Source organism: Schistocerca americana, chromosome 1 (assembly GCF_021461395.2).
Source record: "Schistocerca americana isolate TAMUIC-IGC-003095 chromosome 1, iqSchAmer2.1, whole genome shotgun sequence".
Lineage (NCBI taxonomy): Eukaryota > Metazoa > Arthropoda > Insecta > Orthoptera > Acrididae > Schistocerca > Schistocerca americana.
The window spans coordinates 308,290,035-308,309,148 of NC_060119.1; the positions used below are offsets into that span (position 1 = coordinate 308,290,035).

Genomic DNA, 19,114 nt, shown 5'->3' on the forward strand with positions numbered 1-19,114 from the left:
TTTGGTGTTGTTGTTCTTCTTCTAAATGCCAATTTGCGGTTTTATTCCCACTATGAACTTGACACTTGTTTCAATGTAATGTTTGGTTTGTGTTACCGACTGTTAGATATTATTGTCAAAGATCGAATGTTATTGCCTAACTTTCGAGTGTAATTATTGAAGTATTTGTGTTCTGTTTGTGTATGTATTTGTGCGTGCGTGTGTGCGCGCGCGTGCGAGTGTGTGTGTGTGTGTGTGTGTGTGTGTGTGTGTGTGTGTGATATAATTTTTTTGTGGGCTGTGTGTGTGTGTGAGTGTGTGTGTGTGTGTGTGTGTGTGTGTGTCCAGAAGGCGAAAGGGGAAGAGTTTTATTTTTATTTTACTTTTTTCTGGTTGTGGGAGAGGGACGATTTTTTATTTTTTTTATCTCATAATTTCTTTTATTAAGTGTTTGTTTTCAGCTTTGGCTTTCTGAATGTGGAAGACAGGACTACAAAAGTAGAAGATCTCTTCACCAGTCTGTTGACTTACCGAAGGAGGAGAGCATTATTGTCTGTGGAATTACCTGGGTGATCTCGTCATTCTGGAAGAGATAATGGATCGAAAAAAGTATGCATCTATCTATCCTTGGAGTCCATGTACACCTCTATATGCAGTTTGTTTTTACTCATCACGATGCACCTACCAGCAGGACAGCTCGCATTGTATGTGCTTAGTAGGAACGTCAACGAGATGAGTTTACCACATTCTCCTGGCCACCGGACTGTCCGGATTGAAACTCAAACGAGAATCTGTGGGACCACCTCGATCGGGCTGTATGCGCCATGGATTGTCAGCCGAGGAACCCGGCGCAGCTGGCCATATAACTGGAGTCGGCATGGCTGTACGTCCCTCTCGGCACCTCCCGGAACGTCACTCACTCTCTTCCTGCACGTCTCTCAGCGGTTTACACTGCAAAAGATGGTTATACAGACTTTTGACAGGTGGTCACATTAATGTGACTGGGCAGTGAATTCACCTGTAATATGGCAGACCAAGATCTACAAGTTCCAAATTAGACGTACGAAAGAAGAGAAAAGGCGGATTGTATATCACAAAACTTCCAGACAAAAATTAGAAATTATAACATTGAACAAACAAGTATAATATTCTATGGGAAAAATAGTTTTGACACGGAATTCAATATTCATAACTATACAGGATGTAATTAATTAACAGCCGAAACTGACAGAAGTGAAACTGTGCAGTAATAGAAGCTAAAACGTTCCATTTGACAGGGGACTGTAAACGAGCCGTTTGCGAGATATACGAGCCGCCTTTGATATTAGTGTCATCATACAGGGTGTTTCAAAAATGACCGGTATATTTGAAACGGCAATAAAAACTAAACGAACAGCGATAGAAATACACCGTTTGTTGCAATATGTTTGGGACAACAGTACATTTTCAGACGGACAAACTTTCGAAATTACAGTAGTTACAATTTTCAACAACAGATGGCGCTGCAAGTGATGTGAAAGATATAGAAGACAACGCAGTCTGTGGGTGCGCCATTCTGTACGTTGTCTTTCTGCTGTAAGCGTGTGCTGTTCACAACGTGCAAGTGTGCTGTAGACAACATGGTTTATTCCTTAGAACAGAGGATTTTTCTGGTGTTGGAATTCCACCGCCTAGAACACAGTGTTGTTGCAACAAGACGAAGTTTTAATGTAACCAAAGGACCGAAAAGCGATACAATAAAGGATCTGTTTGAAAAATTTCAATGGACTGGGAACGTGACGGATGAACGTGCTGGAAAGGTAGGGCGGCCGCGTACGGCAACCACAGAGGGCAACACGCAGCTAGTGCAGCAGGTGATCCAACAGCGGCCTCGGGTTTCCGTTCGCCGTGTTGCAGCTGCGGTCCAAATGACGCCAACGTCCACGTATCGTCTCATGCGCCAGAGTTTACACCTCTATCCATACAAAATTCAAACGCGGCAACCCCTCAGCGCCGCTACCATTGCTGCACGAGAGACATTCGCTAACGATATAATGCACAGGATTGATGACGGCGATATGCGCGTGGGCAGCATTTGGTTTACTGACGAAGCTTATTTTTACCTGGACGGCTTCGTCAATAAACAGAACTGGCGCATATGGGGAACCGAAAAGCCCCATGTTGCAGTCCCATCGTCCCTGCATCCTCAAAAAGTACTGGTCTGGGCCGCCGCTTCTTCCAAAGGAATCATTGGCCCATTTTTCAGATCCGAAACGATTACTGCATCACGCTATCTGGACATTCTTCGTGAATTTGTGGCGGTACAAACTGCCTTAGACGACACTGCGAACACCTCGTGGTTTATGCAAGATGGTGCCCGGCCACATCGCACGGCTGACGTCTTTAAATTCCTGAATGAATAGTTCGATGATCGTGTGATTGCTTTGGGCTATCCGAAACATACAGGAGGCGGCGTGGATTGGCCTCCCTATTCGCCAGACATGAACCCCTGTGACTTCTTTCTGTGGGGACACTTGAAAGACCAGGTGTACCGCCAGAATCCAGAAACAATTGAACAGCTGAAGCAGTACATCTCATCTGCATGTGAAGCCATTCCGCCAGACACGTTGTCAAAGGTTTCGGGTAATTTCATTCAGAGACTACGCCATATTATTGCTACGAATGGTGGATATGTGGAAAATATCGTAGTATAGAGTTTCCCAGACCGCAGCGCCATCTGTTGTTGAAAATTGTAACTACTGTAATTTCGAAAGTTTGTCTGCCTGAAAATGTACTGTTGTCCCAAGCATATTGCAACAAACGGTGTATTTCTATCGCTGCTCGTTTAGTTTTTATTGCCGTTTCAAATATACCGGTCATTTTTGAAACACCCTGTAGTTAGTGCAGAGGTATTTGAAATGTTAACTTTTCGATTAAGTCCATTCCTAATTAAGCTCATGTTTCACTTGTAGCCACTTCTTGGTGAGTATAGTAGATGCATGCAGGCACACTTTGCTGCTGATGTAAGACGATATCATTCTCACCAGTATGATCTAAAATGGATACATGGAGTAGTTCCCTTGCCTTGGGCTCACCCGATCTGAATTCTCTGGAATTTTTTGTCTAGGGTTCCCTCTCAAGTGAACGCTTCAAGAGCTGAAGCAACGAAGTGACCAGATTTGTCAGGATTTGCTAGTTTATTTGGGAGTGTAATTCACTGCAAAGATGAGTACGGTATTGTATTCAATGATGAGGACGACATGTGGAACAAATCCTTTAACAGGAACAAGTGACCCGTATATTATTGTAACATATCACGCATTTAAGTACTGTATTTATTTTAAGGCTGTCCATTTGGATGGGAACTTAAACGAGAAGTTAAAATTTCAATTAAATTTGTGCTAGGACAATATTTCGCAGCCACTGATTTGTAGCCACACATTCGCAACTATCTTCGTTGCACGCCCATTTTTACTGCCAAGTTTTTACTTCAACTATCGTACATTTCCACCTGCGTCAATTTTCACTAATTTTTATCGTACCCTCTGTGTATGAATATTCGATATCCAGTTAACAGCGTCGGCTTCCAAGACATTCACTTTGCGCAGTATATTATTTTGGAGCACTGTGCTTCACTGAGTGCTCCAAGGATCACAATTACTAACAACTCTGCGGTTTCAGAAATATCGCCCTACATCAGAGGTAGTGCCGGTTAACATTTTCAGTATTCCACTGTCATTAAACTTTGTCCGAAAGTATTATTATTATTATTATTATTATTATTATTATTATTATTCACTATCTGCCGAATAGGACCACGCGAGGTACAATCCATAAATGTCACTTTTGATGGTTGGCCTTTCTTTGTGTTTATTATAAATATTTTGTGTTAATCTGAATGCAGTTACAACTTTTGACAGTGATCTTCGTTTGCAGCTTTTTTTTTCTTGTGTGATTTCCCCCAAGTATTTAAACTGAGAAGCCGTTTCTATTATTCCATATTTTGTATTCAAAAACATTGGTGCTTATTTGTTGCATATCATAAATTCCGTTTTTCGAACGATATTTATAGTCCTACTTTTTCCGCAACTTCTTTAAGAATTCCACATTTTTAGCTGTGTTAAAAACCCTAGTTAAAATTGCCAGATCATCTGCAAAAGCGAGCCAGCCGGAATGGCCGTGCGGTTCTAGGCGCTACAGTCTGGAACCGAGCGACCGCTACGGTCGCAGGTTCGAATCCTACCTCGGGCATGGATGTGTGCGATGTCCTTAGGTTAGTTAGGTTTAAGTAGTTCATAGTTCTAGGCGACTGATGACCTCAGGAGTTAAGTCGCATAGTGCTCAGATCCATTTGAACCATTTTCGCAAAGGCGAGGCAATCCACTCTAATTTACTTCTGCCTAACTTTATTGATTGGTCTATATTTTGACTCGACTTTTGCTCTCGGCATTCTGTAACCACCTTTTCCAAAACACAGTCTTTATATCAAATGGTTCAGAAATTTCTCCCATGAATTTAGACCCAGTGTCAGTTTCTTAATCAGTGTTAGAGTTTTATTATCTATCCCTTGCTCCTTTAAAATTTGGAAAAGAGATTCAAGATCAACTGAGTCGTAGGCCTTTTTAAAATCCACAAATTTACATACAATATTGTTACCAGAAATCCTTTGGGGCCTAAGGATCAGTTTCAGATTAAGAATTTGTTCCGGACAGGATCTGTTTGGGCTAAAACATGCTTGGTATTCACCAATTTTAGGTTCTAGCTGTTCATGGACTCGATCAAATATTCAATGCGAGAGAATTTTGTACGTGACCGGGAGAAGAGAGATTCCTCGGTAATTATTAACATCGGTTCCACCCCCTTTTTTATGCAATGGATGAATTAGGGCAGTTTTCCAGTCATCAGGTATTTTATCAGTTGGCTAGATTTGTCCTACTACTTGATGATCTCTTGTATACTGTTAGGGCCAGCTGTTTCTAGTAGTTCTGCAATTATACCGTCTTCTCAGGATGCTTTATTGCTTTAAGTCTCTTAATCTGTTTATTTACTTCGATTTCGTCAGGTTCTTTAGAGATGGGGTTGGTATTAATAGTTGCTGTGGTTGGAATTTATTCGCTGGTTCTGGACACTTAATAGTTTTTCAAAATAATCAGCAAGTACCTTACAATTTTCCTGGTTATCAAGAGCCAAACAGCCATTTTCAGTTTTGAAGCACAGACTTTGAGGTTAGTGGCCAGTTAGTTTTGTTTCGAATGTTTTATACAAGTTTCCTGTATGTTCCTTTAGAAGTATTTTTCGATTTGTAAATGTTGGGCATTTTCGTAGCTTCTTCTACTTTCTCACAGTTAGAAAGGTGTTGTCCGTATTTTCCATTTTGTTACTATTCCAACTTTTTAATGCCTCATGCCTAGGCTGCTGTTCCACAGTTCGCTTTCCACCAAGGGTGTTTTTGTTTCTTTCGAAGCGGAATGAAATTGTATGCTGTTGTGATGAACTTTTCTTTTTGGTTTTGCCAGTTGTTGGATTGGTTTTTGTCAAGTTCGCTTGTTAGAGTTGTGGATATTTTAGTAGTGTCAAATTTTGGGATAACATTCTTTCGTTTTGAAGAGTTTTAGAGATCGAAATTTTACTTTTATTCGCAAAAATAGTGATCAGAATCTATATTAGCCCCTTTCCTAACTTGGACATTGAAAACTTCTTTGGTATTAGGGTATGAAATAACTACATGATCTATTTGAAATTGCCCAATAAATGTATTGGGTGCCTACCAAATGTTTGTCTAGAAGGGTTCTTTTTGAAATGTGCTGATATGATTTTAAGGTTAAAACTTTTGCACATGTCAACAAGTGTTTGGCCGCTTCAGTTTGTCCATTTATGCTCAGGAGATCCTCTCACCATTTTCTTATATTTTTTCTCTAACCTAATGGAGCATTAAAACAACCCATTACAATTTTAACATGGTCTGAGGGAATTTTCTAGATGATGCCTTCTAACGTTTTGTAAGCTTCGTTTACTTCTTCAGTTTTTTTACAGTTATCCTCATTGACTGACGTATGGGCATTAATTAAAGTGTATACCTTATTTGTGCATTTAAGAGAAATTGTCATTAGTCTATTATGAATGGGTTTTACCTCCGTTATTGAATTTAAAATATTTTTGGAGACTGCAAAAGCAACTCCCAGATGCGGTGTATTATTAGGTATTTTTTTATCCGTTTTACTTTTAAAAAGACGATAATTACCGAAATCCATGATTTTATTGTCTGTCGCTCGTGTTTCTTGAAGTGCCAAAATTTGAATCTTCTGTTATTTTAATTGTCTCCCAAATTATGAAGCTCACCAGATTGCAACAGTGTTTGTATGTTAAGTGTTACAAAAAACGTATTTGTTTTGGTTTTAAGTTGGCCAGAAGACAAAGAAATTCTCTGTTGAATCATACTGCATACTTCGTCGCCGCTAATTCAGAGTCCATCACTACCGACGTAATATGGCACATTCATACAGACAAACCACCATCAAGATCACTATTCAACCATATCATGCCCGGCCGCGTGCTTTTGAAGTGGAACGTTTTCTACGTGATGACGTTCAAATTGATCCTTAGGATATCATTGGTATCCATCTCTCTATCACGAGCAGTGTTGTCTGCGTCAGGTTAGTACGGACGAGGTGTGCAACAGAATCGTGCTTCCGCATGCGAACGATCTTACATTCAAGTATTCTGATGACCATATTGGGGCAGTGTCTATCGGTCCCTCGGGGCTTGGGCTCCGTACGATACGAGTCTTCGAATTCCAGTTCGAAGTACCAACGGACGTAGTCACCGCGACTTTCCAGCCTTACGGCAAAGTGGTCAGCCACATGGCCAAAAAATGGACCACATTTACAATGTACCCTGTTCTTAACGGCGTACGACAGATCAAAACTGAACTGACAAAACGTGTACCATCCTATCTTGTCATCGAGAGATGTAGGGCGATTATTATTTATGACGCACAGCCACACACTTGCTCCGGTTGTGGCCAAAAAGGACACGTGAGGTCGGATTGTCTCCGACGACGGTTTGCTCAAATCCCGGCGGGTGAATCTAAGGCTCCTTCTATGGTAACGACCTTTCCTCTCAATTATGCCGGGGTTACACGAGCAGCCACCTATACCGATACCGACCACGTTCGTCCCATAGCCACCCCCGACAGCGAGGACACAATTGATTCTGCAGTACCGGAACCAGCCACTACATCGGCGCACCCTCCCACCCTCCTGAGGACTATCACCGACGGAGCTAGCAAGAAAGCACGGATGACAGGATGGCCATTGACCCACGAGTTGTACCGACAGCGGCTTTTCTTCCATACACCGAAACAGCTGAAGAGATTCTCCCACATTCGGATACTGAAACAGACGTCCGTAAACAGCGTTCCCCACGGAAACATAAGAGACGGCGGCGTGCTCCATCGGACGAGTGCTTGCAGGGAACATCTGACAAGGACTGTGGACAATCCGACGACGGTACTGGCGGTGCAGAGGCCGCAGTAACATCCCATCCACCCATATCGCTATGGTGACGGCTTCAGCCCCCCCGACCCCACAGAGCAGCAGGATCACATGCAGACAGCCGCTGCGGATTGCCAGCCAGTCACCAACAGCCACCAACAGCCGATGGTATTTCATGGCTACTGAGCAGACGACAGTGAGGAAAACTCCATGCCCATCGTGTCAGACGACACTCGAGGGAATTTACCCCGCCAGTGTTGATCCTTTTCCACCATCAGTGGCAGCGATGAGACACCCTGACATCACGTGCACACACTCCTTACAAGGGTGTTGAGTGCCAACACGGGTGCTTTGGACAGACTTGATTCAGGATAGGTTGAATTCTGCTTCCATCGATATAGCCCTTCTAGAGGAGGTGTGCGTCGACGACTTTCCAGCATTTACGGTTATGAAGCATGCGTCTCTCCAGATTCCCCCACAGGCAGCGGCGTCTGTGTACTTCTTCGGGAAGGGATAGTGGCGGACGATATCCTCTTTCTGCCTGGTGCAAGAGGAATGGCACTCGTAGTACTGGGTGTCCGCCTTATCAACATCTACGCACCTTCCGGGACGGAGAAACGTCGCGAACGTTCGCGATTCTTTGCGGAAGATGTCGCCCCGCTCTTCCAAGGCCACCACGACCATCTGATATTTAGAGGTGACTAAAATTGCGTACTGGCACCCAGAGACCAAATCGCATGACATGATCCGTGCCCGGAACTCGAGACACTAATCCGAGACCTGCAGATGGTGGACACTTGGGAACATCTTCGCAGCCACCGGCCTGGATTTACACACTTCACGAGTCATTCTTCCAGTCGCATCGACCGATTTTATGTCTCACACTTTCTTGCCTCTGGGACATAGGATGCGGAGCTATGGCCTACAGCTTTCTCGGACCACTCTGCCTCCATCTGTGCCATCACCCTACGGCGACAGCAAGTGTGGAGAAACTGCAGCCCGTGGATATTAAACGTCGCTCACCTGTCTTACCCGGATTGCCGCCAAGTCGTTGAGGATACCTGGCATATCCTGCGACGATCCGCGGTGGTTGGACTGCGCCAAACCGGCACTGAGGCGAACGTTGATAACTTACAGTCGCGACCACGCTTCTTGGCATAGACATACACTCGATTTTTACTTCAGAGTACTGCGAGATTGCGATGCTATGGCGCCGTCTCCGAAACGATAAACGGCGGTCCACCGTGCTAAGGCTCAGATCATCGCTAATATGCGACGCCACCTACAGGGGGGAGGGGGGGGGGGAGAAGGGTGATAATTCGTTCGAGAACGCAGGAGAGGATAGCGAGCGGAACGCCCGTCTATGATCCACGTACTTCGTGAACGTAAACGACGCCAAAGACCGTCGCATACTTCATCGACACGGAGGACGATCGTCGCCTCACCACGCGACAAGACATAAGCACAGCGTTCTACGATCATTATTCCAAACTCTTTTCAGCTCAGACTCCTGATCCGACAACACTGGAGGACGTCTCTCAGACGATCTACGGCAATGGAAGCGGCATTGATGGAAGAAATTATGGAAGAAGAAGTGATCGACGCCTTTAGAAGAGGAGCTGTAAAGAAGCCTCCGGGTCTTGATGGGCTCCCCTTGGAATTTTACCGGACTTTTCAATATTTAATAGCCACCCGATGGACGGACATCTGTCGCGAACTACTATCCCCAGAAGCGCTGCTCCCTGCGGCCCTTGTAGAAGAGATGATTATTCCTATTCACAAACCGTCCGGATGCAGGACTACCGCCCGCTGACGCTATTGAACTGCGACTTTAAGATATTTTCTCGACTGTTGGGCTCGCGGATACACCAGGCCTTACAACAAGTCATCTCACCCTATCAAACGTCATTAGGAGGCGACAATAATATTCAAACAGCACTCAGCGAATTTCGTGACTTGATCTCACTGGCGAGGGCATGTCGTCTGGAGGGTGCACTGGCAGCAATCGATTTCAGTAAAGCTTTCGATCGCATGGACGTCAGTTATTTGGAAGCCATTTGTCACTTTCGTCATGCGACTACTCCGTGGCGCGAGATCCAAGGTGATCGTCAACGGCCGCCCTGCGCAGCCTCTCATCATTTCTCTATCGATACGCCAAGGCTGCCCTCTGTCCACTTTACTTTACGCCGTGACCATGGAACCACTCCTATGCGGCCAACGCCAACGACGAATGGGTATGATGCTACGAGGCCACGCTTTCCGACGTAAAGCATACGCTGACGACCTGGTGATTGTCATCCGCGACGGCAACGACACCTCCGGCGCAGTGCTTTGGACAGCTACATATAGCATGGTCACTGGTACTCGTACGAACGTCGCAAAATCAGTGGCGATGAACATCAGAGTCGGACTGCCCGAGGACAGCGTCACCTCCTTACTGCTTGGAGATACTTTAAATGTCTCGGCTTTGATTTCACAGACAATATACGACGAACCGCTGCTCACAATTTTCGACGACTTTTCGGACTTGGAGAGCCAACATCCGCCTACGAGCACTGGACGTCGTCCAGTGGACCCAGTATGTCAATAAAAATTTAGCGTCACGCATTCCGCACATCGCCTAGATATTACCTATACTGGTGAGACTCTCGTCCTTCCCCCGGATCTGGGACGGCTTGGCCTTCATGACGTTAGTCTGGACAGCCTTACGAGTTTGTTATTAGAAGAGCTAGCGTCGATCTCCCTCTCGCCACCTGTGCCAATACACAACGTCCCCTCGTCACTCTTCTACACCGATGTCTTGTAACTCGATCTCAGTTACATTCGACTTGCCTTACCAGCGACTCGATTGGCGACCGCACGGGTGGTTTATCGTGTCCTGCAGCGTGGGCGACCGGATAACATTGTGGAGAGGAAGCACCTGGAAGTCAACTGGCGAGCAGTGTGGAAGACAATTCACCACCTAACACTGGACACTGACGTCACGGCGATGTGGTATATCACTGTCAACGGTAAGCAGGTAACCAGATCAAGGCTACATGCGATCCACATGATGGACTCACCCAAGTGCACGAGCTGTGGCGTCCAAGACAACAATGGACACCGTTTAGCTGTGGACAGTCTACGGCAGTGTGGCACTTAGTGAAGCAAATGTTAGTGTACTTCCCTCGAGTGCCGCCGAATCATATTCCCCGGTGAGACGTATTACCCAAGCACGCAAAGTAATGCCGTGACGTGGCTTCGTGGACATGCAGTGCGTTATTTGTTTCAAGACGTCACTAGGGACACTTTCGACATTTGGAACTATTTGCAGGAAGGACATTGCAAGATCCTCTGTAACCCAAAGTATCGACAATATTTTTCCAATTATTTTTGGAGTGGGTTCCACGACGCTCCACGCAGCTGGATCATCACGGGTAAGAGAAGCTAAAATTACAAGACGAAGATAGAACAATACACGGTACAAAGTGGGATCTACCTTGTTCATTGCGAGAATTCATTCCTGGATCATAATGCAGATGGAGAGGTTCGTCGTGACTCTTCGCACTGTGTACCAGTATTTGCCCCCTTTCCCCTTTTTGTCCTCAGTGCGAAAGGTTCTTCAGAGTTTTTGTTTCCCATCCTGTGTAAGACGTAGTGCCGGTTAATGGTGTTACGGACTCCAACCTTAGGTTTTATTTAATGGATTTCTTAGCCTCACACTTTGCTCTCTTTCTTTTTGCCACTTGCTCCAAATATAAGTATGCTTCCAGTTATGTGCGTCCCCAATTCGGAGCAACGAGTGTACTTACAGCCTAAAAAAATTCAAAACAATAAAACCATTGCATGCTTTATTCCCACAAATGGGAGGGAGGAGACATTGTGGCGAAACCTCGGGTTCTCGGGTTGCGACCCCTGTCCACCTTGCCTCCACCATCCCGCGACCTGATCCATTTTCCATAAAAAAAATGAGACTGTTAAAAAGAAGGTGGTCATGGTATTAGACTGCCAAGGCAAACGAGCTGTGTTCAACCCTACATCGAGGCATTTTTTTATTTTTATTTTTCCGCTGTGCGTTGTATTCAAACTAGTGTCTGTATCGTGTATCTGTGTCTATATTGTGTACCTGTATCCGTTTGCTACAGCGAAGTGTGAGACCTATAATGACAGTCGATTATGTACAATTACTCTGTTAGAAGCCGAAAGGAAGTGGCTTTCGAGTGCGAACCGCAAATTATTGAAGACAAGGCGACAAGTCATCCGAATCCTCCACCAGATAACACGTCCGGTGTGTCAGACACGGCATTAGTGACAGTACGTTTGGCATATGATAGGAATCTCTTACCGACACATCTAATTTGTACGTCTGGTAAAGTGTGTGAGACACGCCTCCTTGCCCGATTTAGGTGTTCTTATGAATGTGAATGTGATCACTCCAAAGGAAATTATGAAAACAAATTAACGCAACAGTTCCACGAACATGCAGTTTCTCTGTGCTCTGTCAAAACATATGTTTATAACGTTTTTGAAGTTTGGTTCCGTTTTGGAAGTTTTGACTCTTGAATTCCTTTCTTGTAACATAGTTCACACCCTTTTATTTGTTATTTTGATTTCTGTGAGACGTCTATATGGTATATCGCCTGCTCTCACTATTCATCACATTTACTTGCGACGGTAACGTATTCTTACCACATGGTTCATGTTCTGTAACCAATGTATAGTATGAAAACCGCAAGACTACAGAAAGAGAACAAACACTTCAATGACCGGACGGACAATTCACAAAAATTCGCACGAAGTAGTTTTGGGCATGGCTCGTCCGTTTGACAGTCCAACACCGTTGCCACATAACTACGACGCCGTGGCTGTTCTGCTTCCTAAATACAGCAGTTGTTAAGCTTGGACTTTTCAGTCTTATTATTTTGCTGTATTTTTCATAGTTCAATACACCTTATTCCTGTCTTCATGCTTGATCTGTATTCCGTTTTGACAGTTTATCATTGGGCTACCTTACCACTAAATCTGACTGGGATTCTAAGGGCAGCTTCCCTTTTTAGGTCTGAGGGAGCGATGTCTGTAATACCGAGGTGTTTCTGCGAATTTCAGTCTTCCAATTATAATGTACTTTGACTCACTCGGATGTATTGTACATGTTGGTGCGTCTGCTCCTACACCATTATCGTTCACAGTACTACGGAGTTGAGTACACTACGAATTGTGCAGCGGTGCATGGGAACTATGTTCTGCACACCAAGGCGGTTCCTGCCAGTTATGTGATGCCATATTTATAATTTTTGGTTTTTGTCCACTGGGCTGCAAATGATTGTTCAGGGCCGGCCCTGATGGCCGAGCGGTTCTAGGCGCGTCAGTCTGGAACCGCGCGACCGCTAATGTCGCAGGTTCGAATCCTGCCTGGGGCATGGATATGTGTGATGTTCTTAGCTTAGTTAGGTTTAAGTAGTTCTAAGTTCTATGGGACTGATGACTTCAGATATTAAGTCCCATAGTGCTAAGAGCCATTTTGATTTTTCGGGTGTCAGTGAAAGGTGAAGAGTCAAGGCAAGGCATTTTGGATAATTTCAGTAGTGTATTTGTTTACTGAAAAATGAAACACTCAGCTCCCTGAAACTTTCTGGCAGATTACAACTGTATGTCGGACTGGGACTCGAATTGGGTACCATTCCTACGCGACCAAAGGGACTGAGATATCCAGGAACTATTCACAACCTTCCCTCACAGCTTTACTTCCGCCAGTAATTCTCAGCTACCTTCCCGACTTCACCGAACTAGATTTCCAAGTGAAAAGCAAAGGTTACGGTTGGAATACAGTTTCAATCTGCCAGAAACTTTCACATCAGCACGCACACCGCTGAAAAGTAAACATGCATTCCGGGTTAGCTTTGCGTCTGATAGATGGTTGCTGAGGTAGAACGCACACACATACACCGTACGACGTATAATGAAAATGTCTGGTCTGGTGTGTTTGCTAGACGCGTCGTGCTCGTCGTGCGACCTGTCCGGCGCGCCGTTCACGTTCGCCTTCTGGTTGGGCTACTTCAACAGCTGCATCAACCCGTTCATCTACGCGTGCTCGTCGCGCGAGCTGCGGCGCGCCTTCCGCGCCACCCTCTGCTGCGCCTGCCGCGGGAGGCGGGCCGCCGCCGCCGCCGGTGGCGCCACTGGCGCTGGTGGCGCCTCCCGAAACCACGACGATAAGCTTCGGCGCTCCCCGTGACGTGACGTCACCGCCCTGCCAGCGCGTCGCGTCAACTCGCCACGTGGGAAGAGCTATTCGTGGAAGGTTACAGTCCGACTTTCGACACTCTAAGTACATCTGTCTAGGACCTCAATACCCCAATAAATTTCTACTTGAAAGAAAAATCTAAATTCATGTTTTGTAGCCACTAATGACGTGCTAAGTACATAACGTAAAATCTAAAATCTGCTGTACCTCTCAGGTATAACCGGCTATGTCACATATTTGCAACAACAGGCACTTGCGAAACTGTACGCTTGCAACGCGCCATTAAGATATACAGGGTGTTACAAAAAGGTACGGCCAAACTTTCAGGAAATATTCCTCACACACAAAGAAAGAAAATATGTTATGTGGACATGTGTCCGGAAACGCTTAATTTCCATGTTAGAGCTCATTTTAGTTTCTTCCACCTACGCTCAATGGAGCACGTTATCATGATTTCATACGGGATACTCTACCTGCGCTGTTAGAACATGTGCCTTTACAAGTACGATACAACATGTGGTTCATGCACGATGGAACTCCTGCACATTTCAGTCGAAGTGCTCGTACGCTTCTCAACAACAGATTCGGTGACCGATGGATTGGTAGAGGCGGACCAATTCCATGGCCTCCACGCTCTCCACCCTCTCGACTTTCATTTATGGGGGCATTTGAAAGCTCTTGTCTACGCAACTCCGGTACTAAATGTAGAGATTCTTCGTGCTCGTATTGTGGACGGCTATGATACAATACGCCATTCTCCAGGGCTGCATCAGCGCAACAGGGATTCCATGCGACGGAGGATGGATGCATGTATCCTCGATAACGGAGGACATGTTGAACATTTCCTGTAACAAAGTGTTTGAAGTCACGCTGGTACGTTCTGTTGCTGTGTTTCCATTCCATGATTAATGTGATCTGAAGAGAAGTAATAAAATGAGCTCTAACATGGAAAGTAAGCGTTTCCGGACGCATGTCCACATAACATATTTTCTTTCTTTGTGTGTGAGGACTGTTTCCTGAAAGTTTGACCGTACCTTTTTGTAACACCCTGTATGTGTAGTACAACTTAGTGTTTCTCGTGAAATTCTGAGAAACAGTTTATTCTCTTGTGTAGACACAGATGAACGTTACACTTACTACACATTAATGCTGTCTGTCCATTGCAGTGTGGTATTTTTTAACATTTCCTTGTGTCTGTAAGCTGAGGCCAATGACTTACTGCATCAGTTCGGGTAGACTTAACTGGAACTGGTTTTTCGGAGGCTGATGCTTCTTCCGTTGTACTTCTGCTTCTGCACTGGCTGCAGGCCTATCTCTCCTATTGTTTGTCATTTCCTTGCTTAGGTCATGGCTCTGCTACTTTGAATGTGAATTCTAATGGATCATTTTATTTATTACCGGGAATTTTGGAACTGCTATATCCCCATTCCGCGTGTGGTGAACTAGATTTGAAATCTCGATTTTCATTTCCTGAGCCATAAAACTCGGCGGTTCATAGCTAATAAAATGAAGCTTCAGAGTATTAACAGTTCATTACAATTCCCATACCGCAATGAAAATTAAATATAACCAGCCAAAACAATGTTGACGTCGGATGTTCATATCAATTATTTGGAATAAATTAAAATACATATACACGTAAATAATGAACACAATTGGTCTCTGAAGCAAATCAGCGGAAATATTTACTTTATAGTCACTTGATTTAACCTCTTGTATGCTGCCACAGAGGTACACAAACGCGTAATGATTATATTTTTTACACAAACAACATTTTGAGTTCATTTGCGACTAGCTTATTATATCAAATGTCATTTATGTCACCTCACATGTGGTATATAACGAACAAATAGTTTTCAGAACTAAACTTACCTTTGTATCTAGATGTAATTGTCCAAAAAATGACTGTAGCTTCTTGCGCGTGTGCCGTAAACAAAGGCGCAAACAGGTAGTCGTTGCAGAAGTACCAAAAGCACTCAGGAGACGAAATCACATGTCTGAGGCGTTGGCAGCTTCCTATGGATTCTGCATTAGCACTCAGGAATAATTAACATTCCATTTATTAGCGTCGGTGTCGTATCATGCGAATACGTGACGCACAGCATCAAAGGTCGAAGCATGCAAAGAGGCGCACTCGTATTTCACTCATCAAAATTACTCCCCAACACACGAGGCACGAGGGGTAGAGTCTTACTTATCAACTCGAAAATGATTCAAGCATGACTATGAAACGTGATGTTTGTCCTTCTCCTCATATTCGTGCTCCAATGCGAAACATATATACCAATGATGACTGACTTTGTGAACACATTGTTTATAGTTGTCTGCATTCTGGCTGGTAAAGAAAAATTCCACCATGGAAATCACATAGTGATTTTTCCGTAAGGTACGCTACAAGGTCCGGTCCTTTGGACCCCTATGTTTAAACCGAGATTTAAGGCGCAAAACACCTGAAAATTTTAGTTATATAGCATTTATGTTTCGAATAAATTAAGAGTTGTTTAAATACTCTACGTTGATTTTGTTGCACTAATTAAAGCCTGAATCATTTTATTTTTTAACGCACAAAATCTCATTATTTTTGCTATTTTTTAAATAGTACACAAGAGAGAACTGAATTTCGCATTCTGAGAAATTACTGTTTGTCTTTGGCAAGTAAATTTTACACAGAACTAAATTATAGGAAAAATATAATCTTCTGACTGGAAAAGTTTTATTTAGTCCAGACTGCGTGAAATACATACGTGGACATTTCATGTGATCCGTACTAAAAACTTCTCCAACTAGATGATTATATTTTTCATAATAAGAAATCGCTCTCCTGTCGACAATGTCAGGCAACCATAAATTGTAGGGTTTACACTTGCACAAAAGTTGCATTCGATAGGCGCATAAAATAAATCTGCAAAATTGACATTCCATGCTGGGATCTACATTTTCTTTACCCTCACTCAGAACACATTAGATTTTTAAGTAACAACTTCACGTATTTTACTGGAGAAACACAGAAGTCACCATCACCACTGTCCGGAGATTCTTCCTCTAAATGGTTCTCTTGTTCGCTGCCAGCTGTGATCACTCGTATTTTGAAATCGTCGTATTTTTTGCGTACTTCTTAATCCGTATCTCTGACATCGTCCTGCTTGAACCGACTAATAATTTCATGAAACTTGGGGTCGATGAAACTGACATATTCCTGCGAACAAATTTTGTACTGTACTGAGGAAAACAGGTAGGTAGTTTACGTGGCGCAGGCTTGGAAAGCCAAAGACGTGTCAGCAACAAAGAAACAAACAAACAAAACGATAATGCAATGGCTCATAAAACTTTGTAGGATTTGAGATTTAACGGTGGAAGCTTGCAGGGGTGTACAAAAGTACTCTGCCAGAAATAGCCTTGTACAGCGAGCTCGAAAATTGTGACCCGGTTTAAGAGACCATACAAGCTGAGTTAAGGGCTGCAGATATCTGCCACGGAATAGTTTCAGTTTCTTCATACGACTGAAGAGGAAACGGTCAATGGGTGCCACGTCATCGGATTAGCTGGTGTGAGACAAAACTGGATAGCTCAAAGAGAGTGGAATTGTGACTGTGACATGTGCAGAATTAGCTGAGGCGCCATCGTGGAGCAGAAACCCACTCCCTTGGACAGCTTCCCGCGTCGCTTCGTTTTGACTTCGTCGGGAGATTTCGGTAGCATGTTTCCTACTGCTTTGTCCCTTACGAGCGTTCCATGGCAGTCCGAAAAACCACTCAACCCAACTGCAGTTGGGTCTTTTTTTTTTGGCTGTGGTGAATTTATTATTTGCTGTGCTCCATCCTTTGGAGGTTATGGTTAAATCATGGCGCCTTCCATGGCGATTAGGCGACTAAAGAAATCTGAATTAGTCTCACACAGCTGCAAAATTCCCACTGATGCCTCGGTTCGACTGGTGTGATCAGTCTCCTGACCCAGCTTGCGGCAATCTTTGTCATGTCTGCAACGTCTTGCAATAAGTTTGAAACCTGACACGTGACTGATTTTCACTTTTTCCAATATCGCGTCCATTGTGACACGCCAGTCTTCGAGCTATGGAGCCCCTACTTTCCATTCGATGCCCGGTTCTTCACAGACACTCGTTTGATCACATTGGGTCCGTCTGCTTACTACGCTTTCATATCAAGGTGCATTGTTTCTATGCACTTCCACCAGCATGAATTGTTACAACGTTGTTCCCCTTCAAATACAGAAACGAATTACCACACAACACTACATTTTATTTCTTAAATGAACACACCATACAGCGCTACACTTTATTAACGGGCTCCATCATCTTATTTTGATAACTCTAGCGTCGTTACAGGGTACTGCGGTGTGGGAACGTCAATGTATGTGTACCATGGCTATGGTCATACACTTACAAATAGACAAAAATCAGTTGTGTGACTTCATTTTTTCGAAATTATAATTAAAACTTTGTGACTGCACCTGATAAAGTTATTTGTCTTCGAAATAAATTGCGTGTTTGATAAGTCATTTGAACCAAACACTTAAAGATGTAGGAGATGTTTCACAAGGCTGTCGCAAAATGCAGGATGACGTACACGCCGATACAGCCAAAAAAGTATTTTTATTCGATCTTAGAAATTGACAAAGAGGGTGGGAAAACTTCTAGCGTACTCATCGAGATTGCTACAGGAAAAAAAGCACAAACTGAGGCGGAGAAATATGTTCAAGCTGTTGTGTTATACAACGAAGAACTATGTTGAAACATTGGAAATAATCAACATAGGTCCCTCAGCCCAAGCTTAGAACTGAATGACCAAAGTTCTTCTACTCACCTGTTCTAAATACAGACATTACTCATAATCCGATCCATGCCATATTGTAAATTCCCTTCGAACTCATGTGACCCGTTTTCCTTTGGTTCAGTTACTGTAATTGGTCTTGTTCTAAAAATGTTTACTTTGTGTAATCACAGCTGCTTCATGTGGTGTCACCCCCAGACACCACACTTGCTAGGCGGTAGCCTTTAAATCGGCCGCGGTCCGTTAGTATACGTCGGACCCGCGTGTCGCCACTATCAGAGTTTGCAGACCGAGCGCCGCCACACGGCAGGTCTAGAGAGACTTCCTAGCACTCGCCCCAGTTGTACAACCGACTTTGCTAGCGATGGTTCACTGACAAAATACGCTCTCATTTGCCGAGACGATAGTTAGCATAGCCTTCAGCTACGTCATTTGCTACGACCTAGCAAGGCGCCATGTTCAGTTACTATTGATATTGTAAATACTGTACAGACAAGAGCTACGTTCAACATTAATGGATTAAAGTTAAGTATTCCACCATCTGCGTCCGTTTTTCTAAGTTCTAATTTCTTTGTCCTGTTCCAGACCTCCCGCCAGCCTGCGTGAGCTTAAACGCGTGCCTTTCGGCTTCCTCTAAGCATACAGGTTGGCTC

The 19,114-nt window shown here is 44.1% G+C and overlaps 1 protein-coding gene across 1 annotated transcript in view; it reads left to right on the plus strand.

The window, feature by feature from the left end:
* Positions 1-19,114, plus strand: part of LOC124545726 (alpha-1A adrenergic receptor-like) — a 165,225-nt gene that overhangs the window by 54,934 nt on the left and 91,177 nt on the right. Inside the window, exon 2 of the mRNA XM_047124704.1 lies at positions 13,421-13,580. Within this exon, the coding sequence (XP_046980660.1) occupies positions 13,421-13,580 (160 nt within the window). The remainder of the gene's footprint in view (positions 1-13,420; positions 13,581-19,114) is intronic.